This window comes from Aquarana catesbeiana, linkage group LG11, assembly GCF_042186555.1.
Source record: "Aquarana catesbeiana isolate 2022-GZ linkage group LG11, ASM4218655v1, whole genome shotgun sequence".
NCBI lineage: Eukaryota > Metazoa > Chordata > Amphibia > Anura > Ranidae > Aquarana > Aquarana catesbeiana.
Window position 1 is genome coordinate 47,906,032 of NC_133334.1, and position 18,432 is coordinate 47,924,463.

Consider the following 18,432-nt stretch of genomic DNA (forward strand, 5'->3'; position numbering starts at 1 on the left):
CCCCAAACACACCTCCAAGATGACCACTGCCTTGCTAAAGAAGTTGAGGGTAAAAGTGATGGACTGGCCAAGCATGACTCCAGACCTAAACCCTATTGAGCATCTGTGGGGTATCCTCAAATGGAAGGTGGAGGAGCGCAAGGTCTCTAACATCCACCAGCTCTGTGATGTCATCATGGAGGAGTGGAAGAGGACTCCAGTGGCAACCTGGGAAGCTCTGGTGAACTCCATGCCCAAGAGGGTTAAGGCAGAGCTGGCAAATAATGGCAGCCACACAAAATTTTGACACTTTGGGCCCAATTTGGACATTTTCACTTAGGGGTGTACTCACTTTTGTTGCCAGCGGTTTAGACATTAATGGCCGTGTGTTGAGTTATTTTGAGGGGACAGCAAATTTACACTGTTATACAAGCTGTACACTCACTACTTTACATTGTAGCAAAGTGTCATTTCTTCAGTGTTGTCACATGAAAAGATATAATAAAATATTTACAAAAATGTGAGGGGTGTACTCACTTTTGTGAGATACTGTAAATAGAATTTAGCTACTTCACCTTCAGAAGGTTTAACCCCCCTTTATGACCAGGCCATTTTTGCGATTGATCACTTCTGCGGTTTTTATTTTTTGCGCTATAAACAAAAAAGACCGACAATTTTGAAAAAAACATTATTTTTTACTTTCTGCTATAAAACATACCCAATAAATAAATTTAAAAAAATGTCTTCATCATTTTAGGCCAATGTCTATTCTGCTACATATTTTTGGTAATAAAAATCCCAATACGCGTATATTGATTGGTTTATGCAAAAGTTATAGCGTCTGCAAACTATGGGATATTTTAATTAAGTTATTCATTTTGTTTTTACTAGTAATGGCGGCGCTCAGTGACTTATAGTGGGACTGCGATATTGCAGTGGAAAAATTGGATACCTAACTGACACTTTTGACACTTTTTGGGGACCAGTGACACTAATACAGTGATTAGTGCTAAAATATATGCACTGTCACTGTACTAATCACACTGGCAGGGAACAGGTTAACATCACGAGGGTTAAAGTGGTTGTAAAGTCTCAAGGTTTTTTACCTTCGTGCATTCTATGCACAAATATAAAAAACATGTGCAGCAACCCCCTCCCATACTTACCTGAGCCCCATCTTGATCCAGTGATGTCCACAAGAGCCTTGCCTCTCTGGGGACTCACACTCCTGGTTTGCTTTTGGCAGCAGTGGGAGCCATTGGCTGTCGATCACAGCCAGTGAGCCAATCAGGAGACGGAGGGGGTGGGGCCGAGCCACGGCTCCGTGTGTGAATGGATGCACAAAGCCGCGTGTCAAGAGTGCGCCTGCTTGGGTGCCCCCACAGCAAGCTCCTTGCAGTGGGGGCACCCGGAAGAGGGAGGAGCCAGGAGCGGGACCCAAGAAGAGGAGGATCCAGGCTGCTCTGTGCAAAACCACTGCACAGAGCAGGTAAGTATAACATGTTTGTTAATTTAATTAAAAAAAAACAAGACTTTAATATTGCTTTAAATGTGTTCCTAGCCTGTGCTTGTGTACAGTGTGGGAGGTGCTTTTACTAGGGGAAGACATAGATCCATGTCTCTGCTTTGCAGGAACACAGGATCAATGCCTTCCCTACTGACAGATTGCCGTTCTGCCTGTGTACTGTACAATCAGCGGGTGCCAGCAGACTTATGCCCCGTACACACGGTCGGATTTTCCGACGGAAAATGTGTGATAGGACCTTGTTGTCGGAAATTCCGACCGTGTGTAGGCTCCATCACACATTTTCCATCGGATTTTCTGACACACAAAGTTTGAGAGCAGGATATAAAATTTTCCGACAACAAAATCCGTTGTCGGAAATTCCGATCGTGTGTACACAAATCCGACGGACAAAGTGCCACGCATTCTCAGAATAAATAAAGAGATGAAAGCTACTGGCCACTGCCCCGTTTATAGTCCCAACGTACGTGTTTTACGTCACCGCGTTCAGAACGATTGGATTTTCCGACAACTTTGTGTGACCGTGTGTATGCAAGACAAGTTTGAGCCAACATCCGTCGGAAAAAATCCTAGAATTTTGTTGTTGGAATGTCCGAACAAAGTCCGACCGTGTGTAATAGAGTCCGTGGTACCTGCCGCTGGGTTCCTGCTGTGTGTGATCACAGCGGGAGCGGGCTGCTGACAGCGCTCTCAGACCTGGAAGTGTCAGATCACGTACTAGGGAAGTGAATCTGGTGCAGAGCGGATGCCCTACCAAAGTATATATACGGTGGGCAGTCGTGAAGCAGTTAAAGCGAAGTTCCACCCAAAAGTGAAACTTCCGCTCATTTGTCTCCTTCCCCCCTCCAGTACCACATTTGGCTCCTTTCGGGGGGGGGGCGGTCCCTGTCCCCACTTCCGGGAGTCTCAGCCATGGCCGTTGACGTCACCGCTTGGCTCCCTCCTTCTGCCCCCGCCGCCAGGCCAGTAGGAGAGCACAGCTGGCGCCTCGCACATGAACAGTAGAGACCCGGCGTGAAGCCGTAATTTGACGCAATGGCGGCGGCAGCACCCAACAGCTGATGGAAACATCAGCTGTGGTGCCAACATCGCTGGAGTCCAGGACAGGTAAGTGTCCGATTATTAAGAGTCAGCAGCTGCAGTATGTGTAGTGGCTGGCTTTTAATTTTTTGCAGCGGTTGGCGGAACTCCGCTTTAAGTTTCACTTTAAGTAATTCTTGCTGAGAATGTGATCTCTGACCCATGGCGAGTCCAGTCAAGTGAACCACATGGATCACCAAGGAGGATTCACCACTGAGCTTTAGGGATGATGTATTTCTTTATTAAACATTTTAAGCAGCTGTCCTTTGTTTCTACAACAGGTGAACACATGCAGCCATTTCTTCCAGTTAAAGAATATTTCTTTCTGTGGCTACCACCCCAAGAACAGCAAGTGAGTAATGAGTGGAGTGCGCTGCTTATGGGTCTTGTTCCTGTTATGCCATAGATCCCAACTGTCCCTGATTTCGAGGGACTGTCCCTGATTTCGAGCAATGTCCCTCTGTTCCCCTTCCCCCCTCATTTGTCCCTCATTTTGGTCTGATCCATATAGTTATATAGAAAAGGCACTTTGTATCTTTCAAAAAGTGTTTCTCAGTGCTAAACCTTTCTAAATTGCTGCATTTGTACATTTTAAAAGCCAATATAAAGAAATATTAGTGGTAAAAAAAAAAAAAGCCCTTGTGCATTTAATTAAACTTTTTTTTTTGTTAATTCTCCTTTAAGGGGGTGTGGCAGAGTGCGTGTCCTATGCCTGCATATGTTTGTTAGTAGATGTCCCTCATTCCCATCTCAAAATGTTGAGAGGTATGGTTATGCCATGATACCTTTATCTACTTGTTCCTTTGTCTCTGCAGATATTTTGGCTTCATCACTAAGCATCCTTCAGACCATCGGTTTGCATGTCATGTATTTGTCTCGGAGGAATCTACCAAACCCCTGGCAGAATCTGTCGGGTAAGTCCCTGGGCAGCCGTCTGGTAAGAGTACTTGTGCATCAAACATCCATCAGCCTGGCTGCTGGATGGTAAATAGTAAGGATGCGTGTAAGACTGGAGTGCCCCCTAGTGGAATTAATTATAATTGAGTACATTTTCCTAAAGCTGTATTAAAGCGGGGTTCCACCCAAATTTTGAACAATATCTGTATGTATTCTCTTCCTTGCCTAGATGCTGACATGCCGTTTAAAAAAATTTAAATCGCCGTAATTACCTTTTATTTTTCTATTCTTCTTTGCACTTCCTGGTTCTCCTCCCGTGGGAGTAGGCGTGTTTCTAGCCTCTCCCAGACTCCTGGGAGCTAGTCTCAGTCTTCCCAGGATGCCACTGAGCATGTGCGGGAACGAGCAGTGAATGTTGGGAGCACAGCATTCACCACATCCAGGAAATAAATGCTTGTGGGCTTCAAATGCCCACAATGAAGATGGAAACCGCCTGCAGTGAATAATATAAGTTATTCTTTCCGACGAAATCTGACACAGGCGGACATATTACACACAATATGTGAGTATGTAATGCTGAGAAGAAAAGTTTGTGAATGAACTAAAAAAAAACAAAAAACAATAGATAGGTGGACCCCCACTTTAAGCACTTCACCTCTGGAGGATTTACCCCCCTTCCCAACCAGGGCATTTTTTGCAATACGGCACTGCGTTACTTTAACTGACAATTGCGCAGTCATGCGACGCTGAACCATAAACAAAAAAAGTGACAATTTTTTACGTTCTGCTTTAAAACATATCCAATAATAAAAATTGCAAAAAATCCAATTTCTTTATCAATTGTATTCTGCTACATGATTTTTGGTTAAAAAAAAATCCCAATAAGTATCTATTGATTGGTTTGCGCAAAAGTTATAGTGTCTACAGACTATGAGATTTTTTTAAAATGTATTTATTTGATTTTTTAACTAGTAATGGCGGTGATCAGTGACTTATAGCAGGAGTGCGATATTACGGCAGACAAACCGGTACCCTAACTGACACTTTTGACACTTTGTGGGAAACAGGGTCACTAATACAGTGATCAGTGCTAAAAATATGCACTGTCACTGTACTAATGACACTGGTAGGGAAGGGGTTAACATCAGGGGCAATCAAAGGGTTAAATGTGTTCCTAGCCAGTGCTTGTGTACTGTGTGGGAGGTGCTTTTACTAAAGGAAGGCATAGATCCGTGTCCCTGGAACACAGGATCAATCAGTGGCGGCTGGTGCTCTAATTTGTTTTTGGGGGGGGGCAGCAAACAACCCCCCCCATTTGTTCGGTCGTGACAGTCGATCAGTCATTCGCTCGGTCAAAGCCCCCCCATCACTCGGTCGATCGTCAGTCCGTCCATCAGCCTTGCACTTACCCCATCCAGGCTGCGGACAGCTTTGGCGGCTTCCCCCTGCTTCTCCTCCTCGGCGGCTCCCCCCTCTGCTCCCGGCCAATACGGTCGCTTCTCCTCTTGGCCAATCGGGTCTTAAGAACCACTTCCTGATTGCCCGGGAAGGAGGAGCAGGAAGACAATAGCAAATATATTCATTTTCTATTGTCACACAAGTGGGTGCAGTGCTCTGCACCCCGAGCCCACCCATTTTTGAAGCCAATTAGATCACCGCCACTGGGATCAATGCCTGTGTACTGAACAATCGGTAGGTGCCGATGGACATAGAGTCTGCGGTACCCGCTGCTGGGCTCCTGCTGTGTGTGATCCCAGACCTGGAAGTGTCAGATCACGTACTAGGTATATGATTTGGCACACAACGGTCGCCCTGCCACAGTATATCTACAGTGGGCGGTCGTGAAGCGGTTAATGTAGTTCTGAAGGCTGAAAGTTTTTTACCTTAATGCATTCTCTGCATTAAGGTAAAAAATGATGTGTGTGCTGCTCCGCCCCTTATACTTATCTGAGCCCCATCTCTGTCCAGCACTGTGCATGGGAGCAGGGGCTCTCTCCCTCCTCAAAGGCTCTGAAACAGCAGCAGGAGCCATTGGGGTGGGGCTGAGCCACACTCTGTGTGTTAATGAGCACACAGAGCGTAGATCGGGATCAATCCTGCACAAGTACCCCCATAGTAAGCGGCTTATATACACACACACACACATACAGGTGTTCTGGACTTCCGCCTGCAGGGCGCGGGCGCACCCTGATGGCAGGCTGCTTCTGCTGTCAAACAAGGCAGATTCCGGTTCGGACCGGGGGAAAGGCATGGATTCTGTGTCTCTGCAATGCAGGGACTAGATTCCATCTCTTCCCCTAGTAAAAGCAGCACATACAGTACACATAAACACTAACTAGGCACACAGTTGACCCCTTCCCAGCCAGTGTCATTAGTACAGTAACAGTGCATATTTTAGCACTGATCTCTGTATTAGTTTCACTGGTTCCCACAAAGTGTCAAACGTGTCAGTTAGTATCCGATTGTCCACCGCAATATCACAGTCCCGCTATAAGTTGCTGATTACTAGTATAGAAAAAAAAGATATAAATACATCCCATAGTTTGTAGACACTATAACTTTTGCATAAAACAATCGATATTCGCTTATTGGGATTTATGTTACCAAAAGGCATAGTTAGACTTACCGGTGACGGTATTTCTAAGAGCCTTTCAGGACAACTTTGGAGAGAGCGTAGCTCTGCCTTCTTCACAAGAAACACATGCAGCCTTTAAATCCCTCCTCTTCCACCATGGCCTCATTAATTGTGGTCTCCAACAACTGAAAAACAAAGCACAGAAAACCACCAAACAACCATGATAGATACTTAAAACCACTTTTAAGATAAACAAAGGGAGGGAAGTAACGGTAGTCCTGAAAGGCTTTTAGAGGATAACCGAGAAAACTTGCCCTAGGGTGGGACTACTGTCTGCAGTACCTTCCTGCCGAAGGCTTGATCTGCGGTGGACAGTAAATCCAACTGATAATGTCGGAGAAATGTTGAATAATTGGACCAGGTAGCAGCCTTACATATTTGTTCAGGCGTAGCACCGGCCCTTTCAGCCCAGGAAACTGCCATAGATCTTGTGGAATGAGCAGCAATACCTGAAGGGGGTATTTCTCATTTTGCTTTATAGGCCTCTGTGATATCTGATCTAAGCCATCTGCCCAATGTACTTTTGGAAGCTTTCTCTCCTTTGTGTGAGCCTGAGAAAACCACAAAGAGAGAATTCGATTTTCTGAATTCTTTGGTTACTGTAAGAAAGTGTAATAAACAATTTCTTGTGACCGATGAAAGGTAGAAGAAACCTTAGGCAGAAACGCTGGGTCCATTTGAAGGACCACTCTGTCTGCGAAAACTTTCAGAAAAGGTTCTGTAACTGCCAGAGCTTGAAGCTCACTGATTCGTCTTGCAGAGGTGATGGCCATCAGAAAAATTTTTTGAGAACCAAATTCTGCAAAGACGCAACTTTTAAGGGTTCAAAACGGAGCTCCCGAGAGACCCTGCAAAACAATAGACAAATCCCAACTGGGAAAATCTTTAAGGGCTACTGGCCTATTTTGTGCGAGTGCCCTGAAAAATCTTGAAATTAAAGCTTCTTTGGATAAAGTTCTTTCAAAATAAACAGATAAAGCCACCACCTGAGTTTTCAGAGTGCTGGCTGCCAGTCCCTTCTCCATTCCCTTATGGAGAAATTCAAGAACGGATACTGAACTCTTAACCTGGAGGCCTTTAGACGCACACCAAGAGTTACATTTTTTCCAGACCTTCATGTATATGGCCCGAGTGACCTCTTTTCTACTTGAAAGAAGGGTCTTTACTACTTTGTCAGAGAGTCCTTTTGCTTTCAAAAGGTCTTCTTCAGAAACCAAGTTGTTAACTGAAAATAGTCCACTTCCGGATGGTTCACTGACCCTTGTGATAGAAGATCTTTCCTGGATGGTAACTTCCAAGGAGGTTCCGTGGCTAGATTTAACAGAGCCGTGAACCATGGCCTTTTTTGGCCAGAAAGGAGTGACCAGGATCAGATTGGTCTTTTCTTCTCTGAACTTTCTAAAGACTAGTGGTATCAGAGGAAAGGGGGGAAAAGCATAGCACAGCTGGTAATGCCACGGATGGGCAAAAGCATCTATGCCTACCGCTTGATCTCCTCGGTGGAGAGAGAAGAATTTGTGTACTTTTGCGTTTGGTGGTTGGCAAACAGATCTATTTGGGGTTGCCCCCAAGCTTTGGAGATCATCAGGAAGACTTCTTGATTTAAGCTCCATTCTGCTTCCACCAACTTCCGTCTGCTTAGAAGATCTGCTACCAGATTCTGAGAGCCTTTCAGGTGGACTGCTGATAATGAGGCCACGTTCTGTTCTGCCCAGGTCAGTAATTGACTGGCCAACTCTAGGAGCCTTTTGCTCCTGGTTCCCCCTTGTTTCATTATGTAGGCTACTGCAGTTGTGTTGTCTGACAGTACCTGAACATGATGGCCCTTCACTAAATCTTGAAAGGCTAGGAGACCCAGAAAAATAGCCTTCAGTTCTCGCCAGTTTGGAGGAATTTTGGGCTTCCGACTTGGACCAGACCCCCTAAGAGGTCTGACCGTCCAGGTGGGCTCCCCAGCCCCAGGAACTCGTGTCCGTCGTTAGACGCTTGTCCAGGGGAAAGACCCAAGAAAGGCCTTTTGTCAGGTTGGATGGATTTCTCCACCACCAGAGAGCCCTCTTGACCTTTAAGGAAAGGTTTACCTGTTTTTCTAATGGTTCCTGGTATGACCAACTGCGCAGAATGTTTAACTGAAGGGGCCTTGAATGCAATCTGGCCCACTGAATGGCGGGAATTGATGCTGTAAGAAGACCCAACACCGCCATAGCGGACCTGACTGATACTGATAGGTTGAACCTGTTTCACCGCTGATCTTTTCCCTTTTTTCCTGCGGTAAAAGACTTTTTGAAGCACCAAGTTTATGGTGTACCCCAAGAACTTCATCTCCTGTGAGGGTTCCAGATTGGATTTTTCCAAATTTAGGAGCCACCCTACGTTCTTCAGGTGATCCTGGGCCGTCTGGAGATTTGATAGGACTTGTTCTTTGGAATCTACGAAGAACATCAGGTTGTACAGATAGGGGACAACTGAAATCCCTTTCAACTTCAGAGGTTCCAGAGCTTCCGCCATAATTTTTGTGAAGATCCTGGGAGAGGATGAAAGTCTGAATGGTAGAGCTCTGAATTGAAGGTGCCATACCGAGTTCCCCAGATCCACTGCCAGGCGTAGAAACTGTTGAGAAGACTGATTTACCGGATTGATGATTGTATCCATCCTGAAATGTTTGTACCGTATTGATTTGTTCAAGATTTTTAAGTTCTTTACCAGGAATATATGAGAGTAGAAGCCCCTGCCCTCCTGATTTTTTGGGACCTGGATGATTACTTCTTGCTTAATCAGATCCTGCAGTAGGTTCATCATTGCAGAAGCTTTTTCCTGATCTCTTGGTAGGGCTGTAACATAAAATCTGCTTGGGGGTGGCTCTGAAAATTCCAGCCTGTACCCCTGAGCTATGATGCTTTTCACAAACAGACTTGGAGATGTAATGTTTCACTGTAGGTAAAAAGCTGACAATCTTCCCCCTACTGGGGTGAGATTGTCAATTACTTTTAGGGGGCTGGTCTGGGGGAGATCTAAAAAACTACTCCTCCTCTTCCCTTGCCTCTTTGGGAGACCCAACAGATCTTGCGGTCCTGTTTCTTACTCTTATGGGGCTGTTGAACAGCAGGAAAATTCTTTTGAATCGGCTGTTTCTTTTTGGCAGGAAAAGTCTTTTTCTTGTCGGCTGTCCTATCTAAGACTGTTTCAAGGTCTGGGCCAAAAAGGAAATCACCTGAAAAAGGTAAACTGCACAGCTCAATCTTGGAAGCTGTATCACCAGACCAGGTCTTTAGCCAGACCGCACATCTGGCTGAGTTCAGCAGTGCTGATGACCTTGCCGCCAACTTAATTGACTCAGCTGATGCATCAGCCATATAATTAACAGCTTTTAGTATCAAGGGAAAAGATTCTATCAAATCTTTACGCGGCGTACCTGCCTCAACATGGCTTCTCAGCTTTTCCACCCAGCATTCCAGGTTCCTTGCTACAACTGTGGAAGCCATAGCAGGTCAGGACTGACTGATGTAGCATCCCAAGCTTTTTTAAGAAGGGAGTCTGCCTTCTTGTCCATTGGGTCCTTCAGTACCCCCATGTCCTCAAACGCAAGGTCTGTACGTATAGAAACCTGCGAAAAGGCCGCATCTACCCATGGTTTTTTGTTCCAAACTTCAGAGTCTTTATCTTCGAATGGATACCTTTTCCTAAGGGTCTTGGAGAAAAAAGCGGTCCTCTCAGGGTCCTTCCATTCTTTCTTTACTGACTCTGATAGGACCCTATGAACTAGAAACACTCTGTGTTTAGATTCATCCAGACCCTGGTACATTTTATCGTGTACTGACAATTGTACCTTTACTTCCTGAATTTCAAGAGTAGTGTAGATTGCTCTTAAGAGGTCATCCACTTCCTCTAGAGATAGTAGAGATAGCTTGTACCGAGAGGTTCTGCTATCGTCCTCCTCTTCCTCCTCAACTGAGTCCCTGAGTGAGAGAAGAGTACTTCCTCCATCGTCACCTGAGTCCTCCATTTCCACTAGTCTGGATGAGGATGCTTTTGGACTAGGTGGTGGATTCTGAGGCTCAACCTGAGCTGCTGGGTTCTGTACCAAAATGGACCTGATGGAACTCAACGAGTTTGTAAGTTCCCTTACAGGGGAGAATAAGTCCTTGTATTGCTGGGACGTTTCTTCCTCCACCAGGTCTTTAATACAGGATCTGCACATAGCCTTCTGCCACGAATCTCTAGGAGGGTTTTTGCAAGAAGGACATTTCCTCTGGCTTGGTGGATTTATATGCTTAGTTTTTCCTAATGCTTTTTCCTGCAACGACAAACAATTTAAACTAAACCTAGTGTCCCTAACAATACAGACACCAGTGCCCAACAGACCCTAACACCAGGCCAGAGAAAAAAACAGAAAAACCCCAAGCAGAATTGAAAGTGAGTCCCCCAGTCCACGCTGCAGGGTCCGAGTGAAGTAACCTCTGACCCTGCAGCTACAGGCTCCCCTCAGGGAGGAAACAAATCACACAAAGCCCATAAGGATCAGAAAAAGGCACCACTGTACCTCACTTACCTGGGCTTGACCGGTGCTAAGGGCGCCTGCATCCACCATGGCTGTTTTGCTCTCCTCCATTGTAAAGGGAAAACAGCAGCCAGAAAGAAAACTCACAGGATTTTTTCAATTTTCCCGGCCCCCGCATCATCAGGGAAGGCCAGAAACGGTAGCGCCGGTCATCTGACCCCCCTGGTCTCCCCAGCAGTGCCATACCCCCTCAGGAAGCCGCGTCGCCGGAACTGACGCACTCCCCGGCCGGGACCCAGAGCCGAAATGCGGGACACGCCGTTGACCTGCAGCGGCCCCCGCTCAAGCACCAGAGCCATCTCCAGGGCTGACAACACAGTGGAATCCGGGCACAGAGACGTCGCAACTCCTGAGGGCCCTAACTCCCCTGAGATGGAGAGACCGGGGACACCGTGCCCCCCCCCCCCCCGCCCCTGGGGGGGGGGGGTTGCTGGATGGTCGTTAAAAGAAAGCAAAAGGTAAGCCTGACACTACTTAACCTTGGAGAGAGTGCAGCTCCCTGGTTCCAGGCACATACTTCCACCATGGCGGAGGAAACACAATAACTGAGGCCATGGTGGAAGAGGCAGGATTTAAAGGCTGCATGAGTTTCCTCTGAAGAAGGCGGAGCTACGCTCTCTCCAAGGTTGTCCTGAAAGGCGAGTTGAGAAAATATGTAACAGAATACATATTAGCCGAAATTATTGAAGAAATTAGATTTTTAAAAAAATTTTATTGGGAATGTTTTATAGCAGAAAGTAAAACATATTTTTTTTTTTTTTTCAAAATCGTCAGCCTTTTTTTGTTTATAGCTCAGAAAATAAAAACTGCAGAGGTGATCAAATACCACCATCAATTTTATTTGGGTACCACGACCGCGCAATTGTCAGTTAAAGTTACGCAGTGCCGGATTGCAAAAAAATGGCCTGGTCATTAAGAGGTAAAACCTTCCAGAGGGCAAGTGGTTAAACCCCAAACCAAAAATGTAATATATTGCAGCTTACCAATCATTAGATGTGATAATAATAAAAAAACAAGCGCCAACAGAAATAATGAAATAATGAAAAGGCACAATGTTAAACCAGCTGCAGTAAAAAATAGCCAAAGGCAATGATGAATATCTAAAAACAGTCCATCGCGCTTGGTCTTAACAGGTATATACACATAAGTGCTCATGCTCAGTATTGATATATCCGTGCTCCGATGTGCTCAGACTTGGGCGCCCCACATAGATGTAAACTCACCCCAAGAGTTGCCCAACTATCTCTATTATGGTCGTTCACGCGTGTGGGGATACCCCTGTAGAGATCCGTTGCTGGCATCTCATGCAGTGTAATGCCTCATACAGATAGATAAACCAGAAAGAATCCTCATTGTGCAAATATCGTTCCAAAGGTTTATTTTGTTAAAACCAATATTAAAATAACACTCACATGTTATGGTGCCTTAACATCCTGGCACCCGGCGTGTGTAGCAGGTGATTTTTTTAGGGGGAAAATTGACCCACAATATTGGTGTTACCGCATGCAGCGGTTCTGCTCGATCCCCAGTATTCGCTTGGGCGGAAGTGTGTCGCGGTAACGCGTTAATGCTTCAACGCGTTTCAGCCAATCAGCATTTCAGCCAATCAGCGGGCCATCCTCAGGAAGCTCTGGGAGCTGCCCAGGCCCCACTATGTGCCCTCCCTACCCCTGCAGTGCTCATGGCTTCCCTCCTCTCCTTTCAGCCAGCAGCTGCAAGCAAACAATCCTTCAGGATGGAGAGTGGGGGAAGGTTCCAGTAAATATGTCACATTTACCAGCCCCTTTCTTTCCTGAATCAATACAATGAGTGATCGGTGCATTCATAACTGAAGCACGGTAAACAGTTTTTTTGAGCAGGGGGCCTGTCAAGTTGGCTGTATGGGGCCCCATGGTTTCTAACAGCAGCTCTGGAAGGTGCAATGTATAACTATTTATTGCTATTTATGCTCCATACACGCTGTACACCCTTTTGTGGCCATATGCATGAGGCTATAGCAGTTAGCTTACTTTCTTATCCAAAGGTCCAACATTACAATACTATTGTGGTTGTTTCATCCTTGTCATGATGAACATGAGGATCTCCTTCTAGTTCCTTTCACACACTGGTTCCTCTGTCTGCAACTTACTAATAGTGGTCTTCTCTCTTTCAGGAGAGCCTTCCAACAGTTTTACAAAGAGTTTGTGGACTACACATGTCCCACAGAAGATATATATCTGGAGTAGCCATGGATTTCTGTGCATGGACTAAATGTAAGCAGGAAGCTGCCGAACTTCGAGATGAGCGATAGGCTAGAGGCCTGCTCTCGTCTCAGTCCCAAGGAACTGGAGGAGCGGTTGTGTGAATGTCAGCCAAGGTGATCATGGGTGGTTCCTCCATATAACTTCCCCCAATAACCTTCTCCCTTCTTGGACTTGCCCTTAACCCACTTCTACATAATCAAGAATCAGAGGGTGCAAGTGGACTAATGCACTCCCCCCGTGTACTGCAAGTGGAATGTCCCAGCATGTGCAAAATGTAAGAAGAGGAAGAAACCAACGGAACGAGGAAGGGGAGTGGCAGAAAGCACGCTGGCTTTGCAAGCCAACAGACTGTACTAAGACACTGTGTATGGAGAAATATAGTATTTATTTAAAAAGAGAGGGCTAGCAAACAATTGCGTGCATTAAACTGTATATTAGTAACAGAGAGCGTGTTGCTGCATTACATGCATAGTGAAACAGGCATGGTGATGGTGTATGTGGAAAGTGTGGCAGAGGTAGTGAGGCTCTATTATAGGAACTACAGGGAAGCAGATATAGTGTTATAGTCCATAGCAACCAATCGGGTAAGCTTTCATTGTTTAAGTTGCCCCACAGTGGGCATTTGGTCAGTATGGGCAAGAGTCACATTGAACCTTAGGGCCTAGTAATTGAAACAATGTTTTCTTGCTCTTACCTACCAGATCCTTTTATAGGTCTAGAGGAGACTTGAAGATCAATGATTGTTTACTTGGAGCAACGCATTTTCTTCTTCACACACTGTGGGGCAAATTTATAAAGTTGCGAATTTGACATTCACCAAGCGTTCACTGCAGGTGAACCTTCCCAGTGTATATGTTTTAAAGCTGAACTCCATGAAAGCTAAAAGTCCTCCCTTTAAATGGGGCTGCACCTGTGCTGCAAGGGTTAACTTCTCACTTCTCTCTAGGGGACGGGTAAAGCACTTTTATTTTCCGATCCTCCATTTCTGCAGACTCCTCCGCTCTTCTAGACTGGTCCCTGCAGCCTCTTCTCCCCTACACTCTGGTGCCCTAAGGTCCTTTGACATCATTAAGACCAATTCTGGGCTCCTAGACCTGCACTGGATGTGAGGATGCCAAGGGACAATCCACTGCAGTAGTTTAGTGCAGTGCCGCCTGCCAGTGGAGCAAAGGATTGGGTGAGTAAAAGTCTTTTCCTAATCCCTAGACAGATATGTGCAGTTAACCTAGCATTGTGGGCACAGCCACCACTGCAAGAGAGGACTTTTAGTTTTCCCAGAGTTGACCTTTAAATGAAAGATTTTTTCACCCCCAGTGAATGTTTAGTGAATAAGACCTTTATTCCTTGGTGCTTGTTTATAAAAATGAAGCTTAATATGTCAATAAATAGCCCAGTTTTACAATCTGTGAGAACATGACTTGAGGTGATAAGGTAGCTTATGACTTATGAAGGGGCCCATAGCGAGCATTTCCAACCTTTTGTTAAATCCGTGTGTCAATGGGCCTTCATCCTTCATCGATGAGGAGTTAGGGATGCCTACTGTATGTCAATGGGCCTTCATCCTTCATCAATGAGGAGTTAGGAATGCTTATGCCAAGAGGCCTTCATCCTTCATCCTTCAAGGGTGAGGAGTTAGGGATACCCATGTCAATGGGCCCTCATCCTTCATCTTTTAATGGTGAGGAGTTAGGGATACCTATGCCAATGAGCCTTTATAATTTAATGGTGTGGCCTTAGGGATGCCAATGGGCCCTCATACTTCATCCTTTAATGGTGAGGAGTTAAGTATACTTAAGCCAATGGGCCCTCATACTTCATCCTTTAATGGTGAGGAGTTAAGTATACTTAAGCCAATGGGCCCTCATACTTCAATGGTGAGGAGTTACGGATACCTATGTCAATGGGCCTTCATCCTTCAATGGTGAATCTAGTTATTTCGTTTTGTTAAATTCGGTTGATTCGTTCAATTTGTATTCGGGATTCGTATTCGGAATTTATTTTGTCTTTTTCTAATTTTCTTCAAATTTACTGATTTTTTTTTTAGATTCAAAACATTCGAATTGATAAACTTTGAATCGGTCAAATCGAAAACTTTATATTCTTATTTTTTTCAATTTGAATGTGGCAAAGTAAAAAACAAAAGAAAAATCTTCATCAAATGATTACAATGACTCTTTAAATCGCCTTTGGCTTAACAAATACAGCATTATTTCGAAATGGTACACACAGTCTTTTATTTCAGCAATATGTGTACAGTTGGAATTCGACTGGAGTTTGATGTAAAAATCTATTTGAATTTCAGTCTGAATTTCCGAAATTCGGACAAATTTGGTTTTGTTATTCGGAGCATTTATATTGTAATTCGGATATATCTAAATCTCTCAATACTGAAAAATTTGTCAGAATATTAATTCGGAACTAAACAAACCGCACATGTCTAATACCTACTGTATGTCAATGGGCCTTCATCCTTCAATGATGAGGCGTTAGGTATGAAGAGTACAGCTTTGCTCTTCATAGTCCACTAGTTTGAAAGTCATGGTGTTCACTGGCAACAAGAATGGGCAGATATTCCCCATCTATGGCCACACATTTCAATGGCAATGATGGGTGATGTCACCTGCCCATCCTTAATTGCATTGCTGATCCAATTGGGCCCTGGACACACTTTGTTGCTTGACTAGGCCAATGGGTGAACCAACATGGACAAGGAAATCATTGGTGCAGAAATATTCCATAACTTCTCCGATAACCAGTGTATTCAATGCTCAAAAATACCCTTTATAGCCCCCCTAGGGAGCCTTTACAAAGGCCAGTCTTCTCCCAATCACCAGAATAGAAACTCAAATCAGACTCATTGATTATCAAGACCAGCCCATGTATGGGCACCTTTAGCATGTAAATGTGGGTGCAGTTTGTACCATACATAATAAAAGAGGGATAAGACCACCAAGATGTGCACAAAGTGTCAGCCATTGTAAATGTTCTCCAAACCCAACTGTCAAAGAAACAACAGTATGCATCTCTTCCACAAAATGGCTTGCTTTGGTTTTCTTTGTTTCCAGTGAAAAATGAAAAGTCCTCTAAATGTAGACTACAAGTTTCTTTATGTAGAAGTAAAAGTACTACAGGATACTTTCACTAAGAAGTCCTACTAAACTTCATCTTTACCATGGTGTCATTTCCAAATAGAATCTCATTCTTTTGAAGAAGCACATAATGTATTTACCTTCGTACAGCCCTGAACACTGCCTCAAAAATAGATTCAGATGCATCTGTGGTGCTACTGAGGTCCACGATGGCATGAATGCCTATGGAGACATATGGTCTCCATGTGTACTTGATGTATCTGAGCTCCAGCTATAGCACAGTGATGGTTATGCACCCTGAATATCATATTTACGCATTTTTAACAAAAGTCAAAGCATTATACAAGTTTGGGATAGAATGAGAAAGGTTTAGAACATCTTTCAGGTTTTTATTGCAGTCACTATCCCTGTTTGAGGGTTCATCTACATCTGTTGGTTGTGTCAACACACGTTATGTTGCACATTAATGTGCGCTGCAATAAAGCAACTCATTATAATGCTGAAAATCAGGTGTGACCCTCTTTGTTAATGCAACTCACTACAGTGTACTACTATGTGCAATCATGAGATGCTGCAACCCAGGTTTATTGCTATAATGCGTTGGGTGTCATTCAAAATGAATGGCAATGCTCCACAGTAACATGTCACTTCCTGTTATATCTGATATCTGTCAACACAACAGGATTTGATACAGCATGGATAAACAGACAGTAATTAAAACAGTATATATATATATATATATATATATATATATATATATATATATATATTTTTTTTTTTTTTTTAAATAAAGTGGGAAAAGTTGGCTCCACCTGTCAAACTTGCCCATTGAGTCCAATGGGGCAGCACTGCAACCGCAAGCTGAGTGCTTGGCATACAGTTGCGGCACAGTGGAATGATAAAAGTTAAAAAAAAAAAAAAAAAAAAGGTGTTCAGTAGGAGGTAGTAGCACTTCCTGAACGCCGGTCAGCCACTGTTATACCACCCTCTGAAAAGTGATCAACCACGGATTGCTTTTCTTATGGCAGTAAGCAGTGCCACTAATATGAAAAAAACCTTATAGCGGCAGGCAATGTACCTGCACTGCAGAGAACCACTACGTGCATGCTTTTTGTGTAAGGTACACCGACAGCCTATTCAAGGTCAATGGGCTGCTGTAACACAGTGCACCTATATGCAAAACAACCCTTTGCATTTATGTGTATGTTTTTAATGGGCACTAAAACAAGGCTACAGACAGCAATAAAACTCAACAGAGGTTCTTATCCTTCCCCATTCTATCTGAAACCAACAAACAGTTTTGATGGGATTTTAGTTATTCTTAAAGCTGAATCATGGAAAAATTAAAAACTACCCTTGCAGTGAGGCTCCCTCTCATACTGCAAGGGATAAATGCTTGTTTTTTGCCTGAGGAAACTTGAAAATAGCAATTTTACTTACCTTATCCATCACTCCTGTAGGCTCCTCCTCTCCATGCAACCGCTTCCTCAAAAGGCGTAGTCGGTCCCACTCTAATGATCATATACAATGGAGGACCATCGGTCTTGCATTGTAAGAGAGGACGCCAAGAGCACACCCACAACTAGGCGCATCGTAAGGAAAAAGAAAATGGTGACTGCGGGAGGGGGTGGTGGGGTGAAGGATAAGGTAAGTACATGTGCTTATTAATGGTACCCTAGCCAAAATAAGTATTTAACCCTGGTAGTGGCGGGGGGAGCCCCACTGGAAGGGTAACTTCTTATTTACCTCTGAGCTTGCTTGGCATAAAGCTTAAAAAATGAAGGACATGTTTATTTCTACACTCAGTGAACTGGGGGGCGGGGGGGGATCTGGATTGTTCCCCCCTACAAACTGCACTGCCATCGCCCATAGATGAGAAACATAAGAAGCATCTGGTAGATTCCCCACCTCAGGTCTCATGACCGATGATTTCTGAAGGCAAAATTGTGTCAAGCGTTGTAACTAATCTGGTTTTTCCATTCATCTTTGTAGGGTGAAGGGAGATACTGGTTGCTATGGGCAACCCAGACAGATCATCCAATCATACATCTTTATGGACCTAATAAAGTGTGCAAAAGAAACGTTCCTGTTGTTCATTGCATTCAATCAGTTTTCCTTTATCGCTGCCAATATACAGTAGATCTTGAATAAAACCATTAACCTATGTATGAAAATATGCCACCCTTCCCGAAATTCATAAGACTGGCGCAGATAGATTTTGTGAACGTGTCTCATGTGCGTTCTAAAAAGTGGTGCAGAACGCGCCAAATTCATCTACCTGTCTAGAACTTGTACTTGAATTTGGCACATACTGCGCCACTTTCGCAAAATCTGTCTGCGCCTCTCTCTGTACTCCAAATGAGAGTTGGTCTTAAAGTGGTAGTAAAGGCTACAAAAAAAAACAAAAAAAACAGACCCTGCAAGGT

The 18,432-nt window shown here is 44.3% G+C and overlaps 1 protein-coding gene across 3 annotated transcripts in view; it reads left to right on the forward strand.

The window, feature by feature from the left end:
• The window catches only part of MAPK8IP1 (mitogen-activated protein kinase 8 interacting protein 1), a 156,983-nt gene extending 138,835 nt beyond the window's left edge, over window positions 1–18,148 (forward strand). The window contains exons 10-12 of one of the 3 annotated variants that reach the window (XM_073604261.1): window positions 2,866–2,936; window positions 3,400–3,498; window positions 12,827–18,145. In XM_073604261.1, coding sequence (XP_073460362.1) covers window positions 2,866–2,936; window positions 3,400–3,498; window positions 12,827–12,899 — 243 coding nt within the window. In that variant the 3' untranslated portion in view covers window positions 12,900–18,145. Of the gene's footprint in view, window positions 1–2,865; window positions 2,937–3,399; window positions 3,499–12,826 lie in introns of all 3 variants that reach the window. The other 2 variants (XM_073604262.1, XM_073604263.1) reach the window with 2 other exon arrangements.
• Window positions 18,149–18,432: the final 284 nt, after the last annotated feature.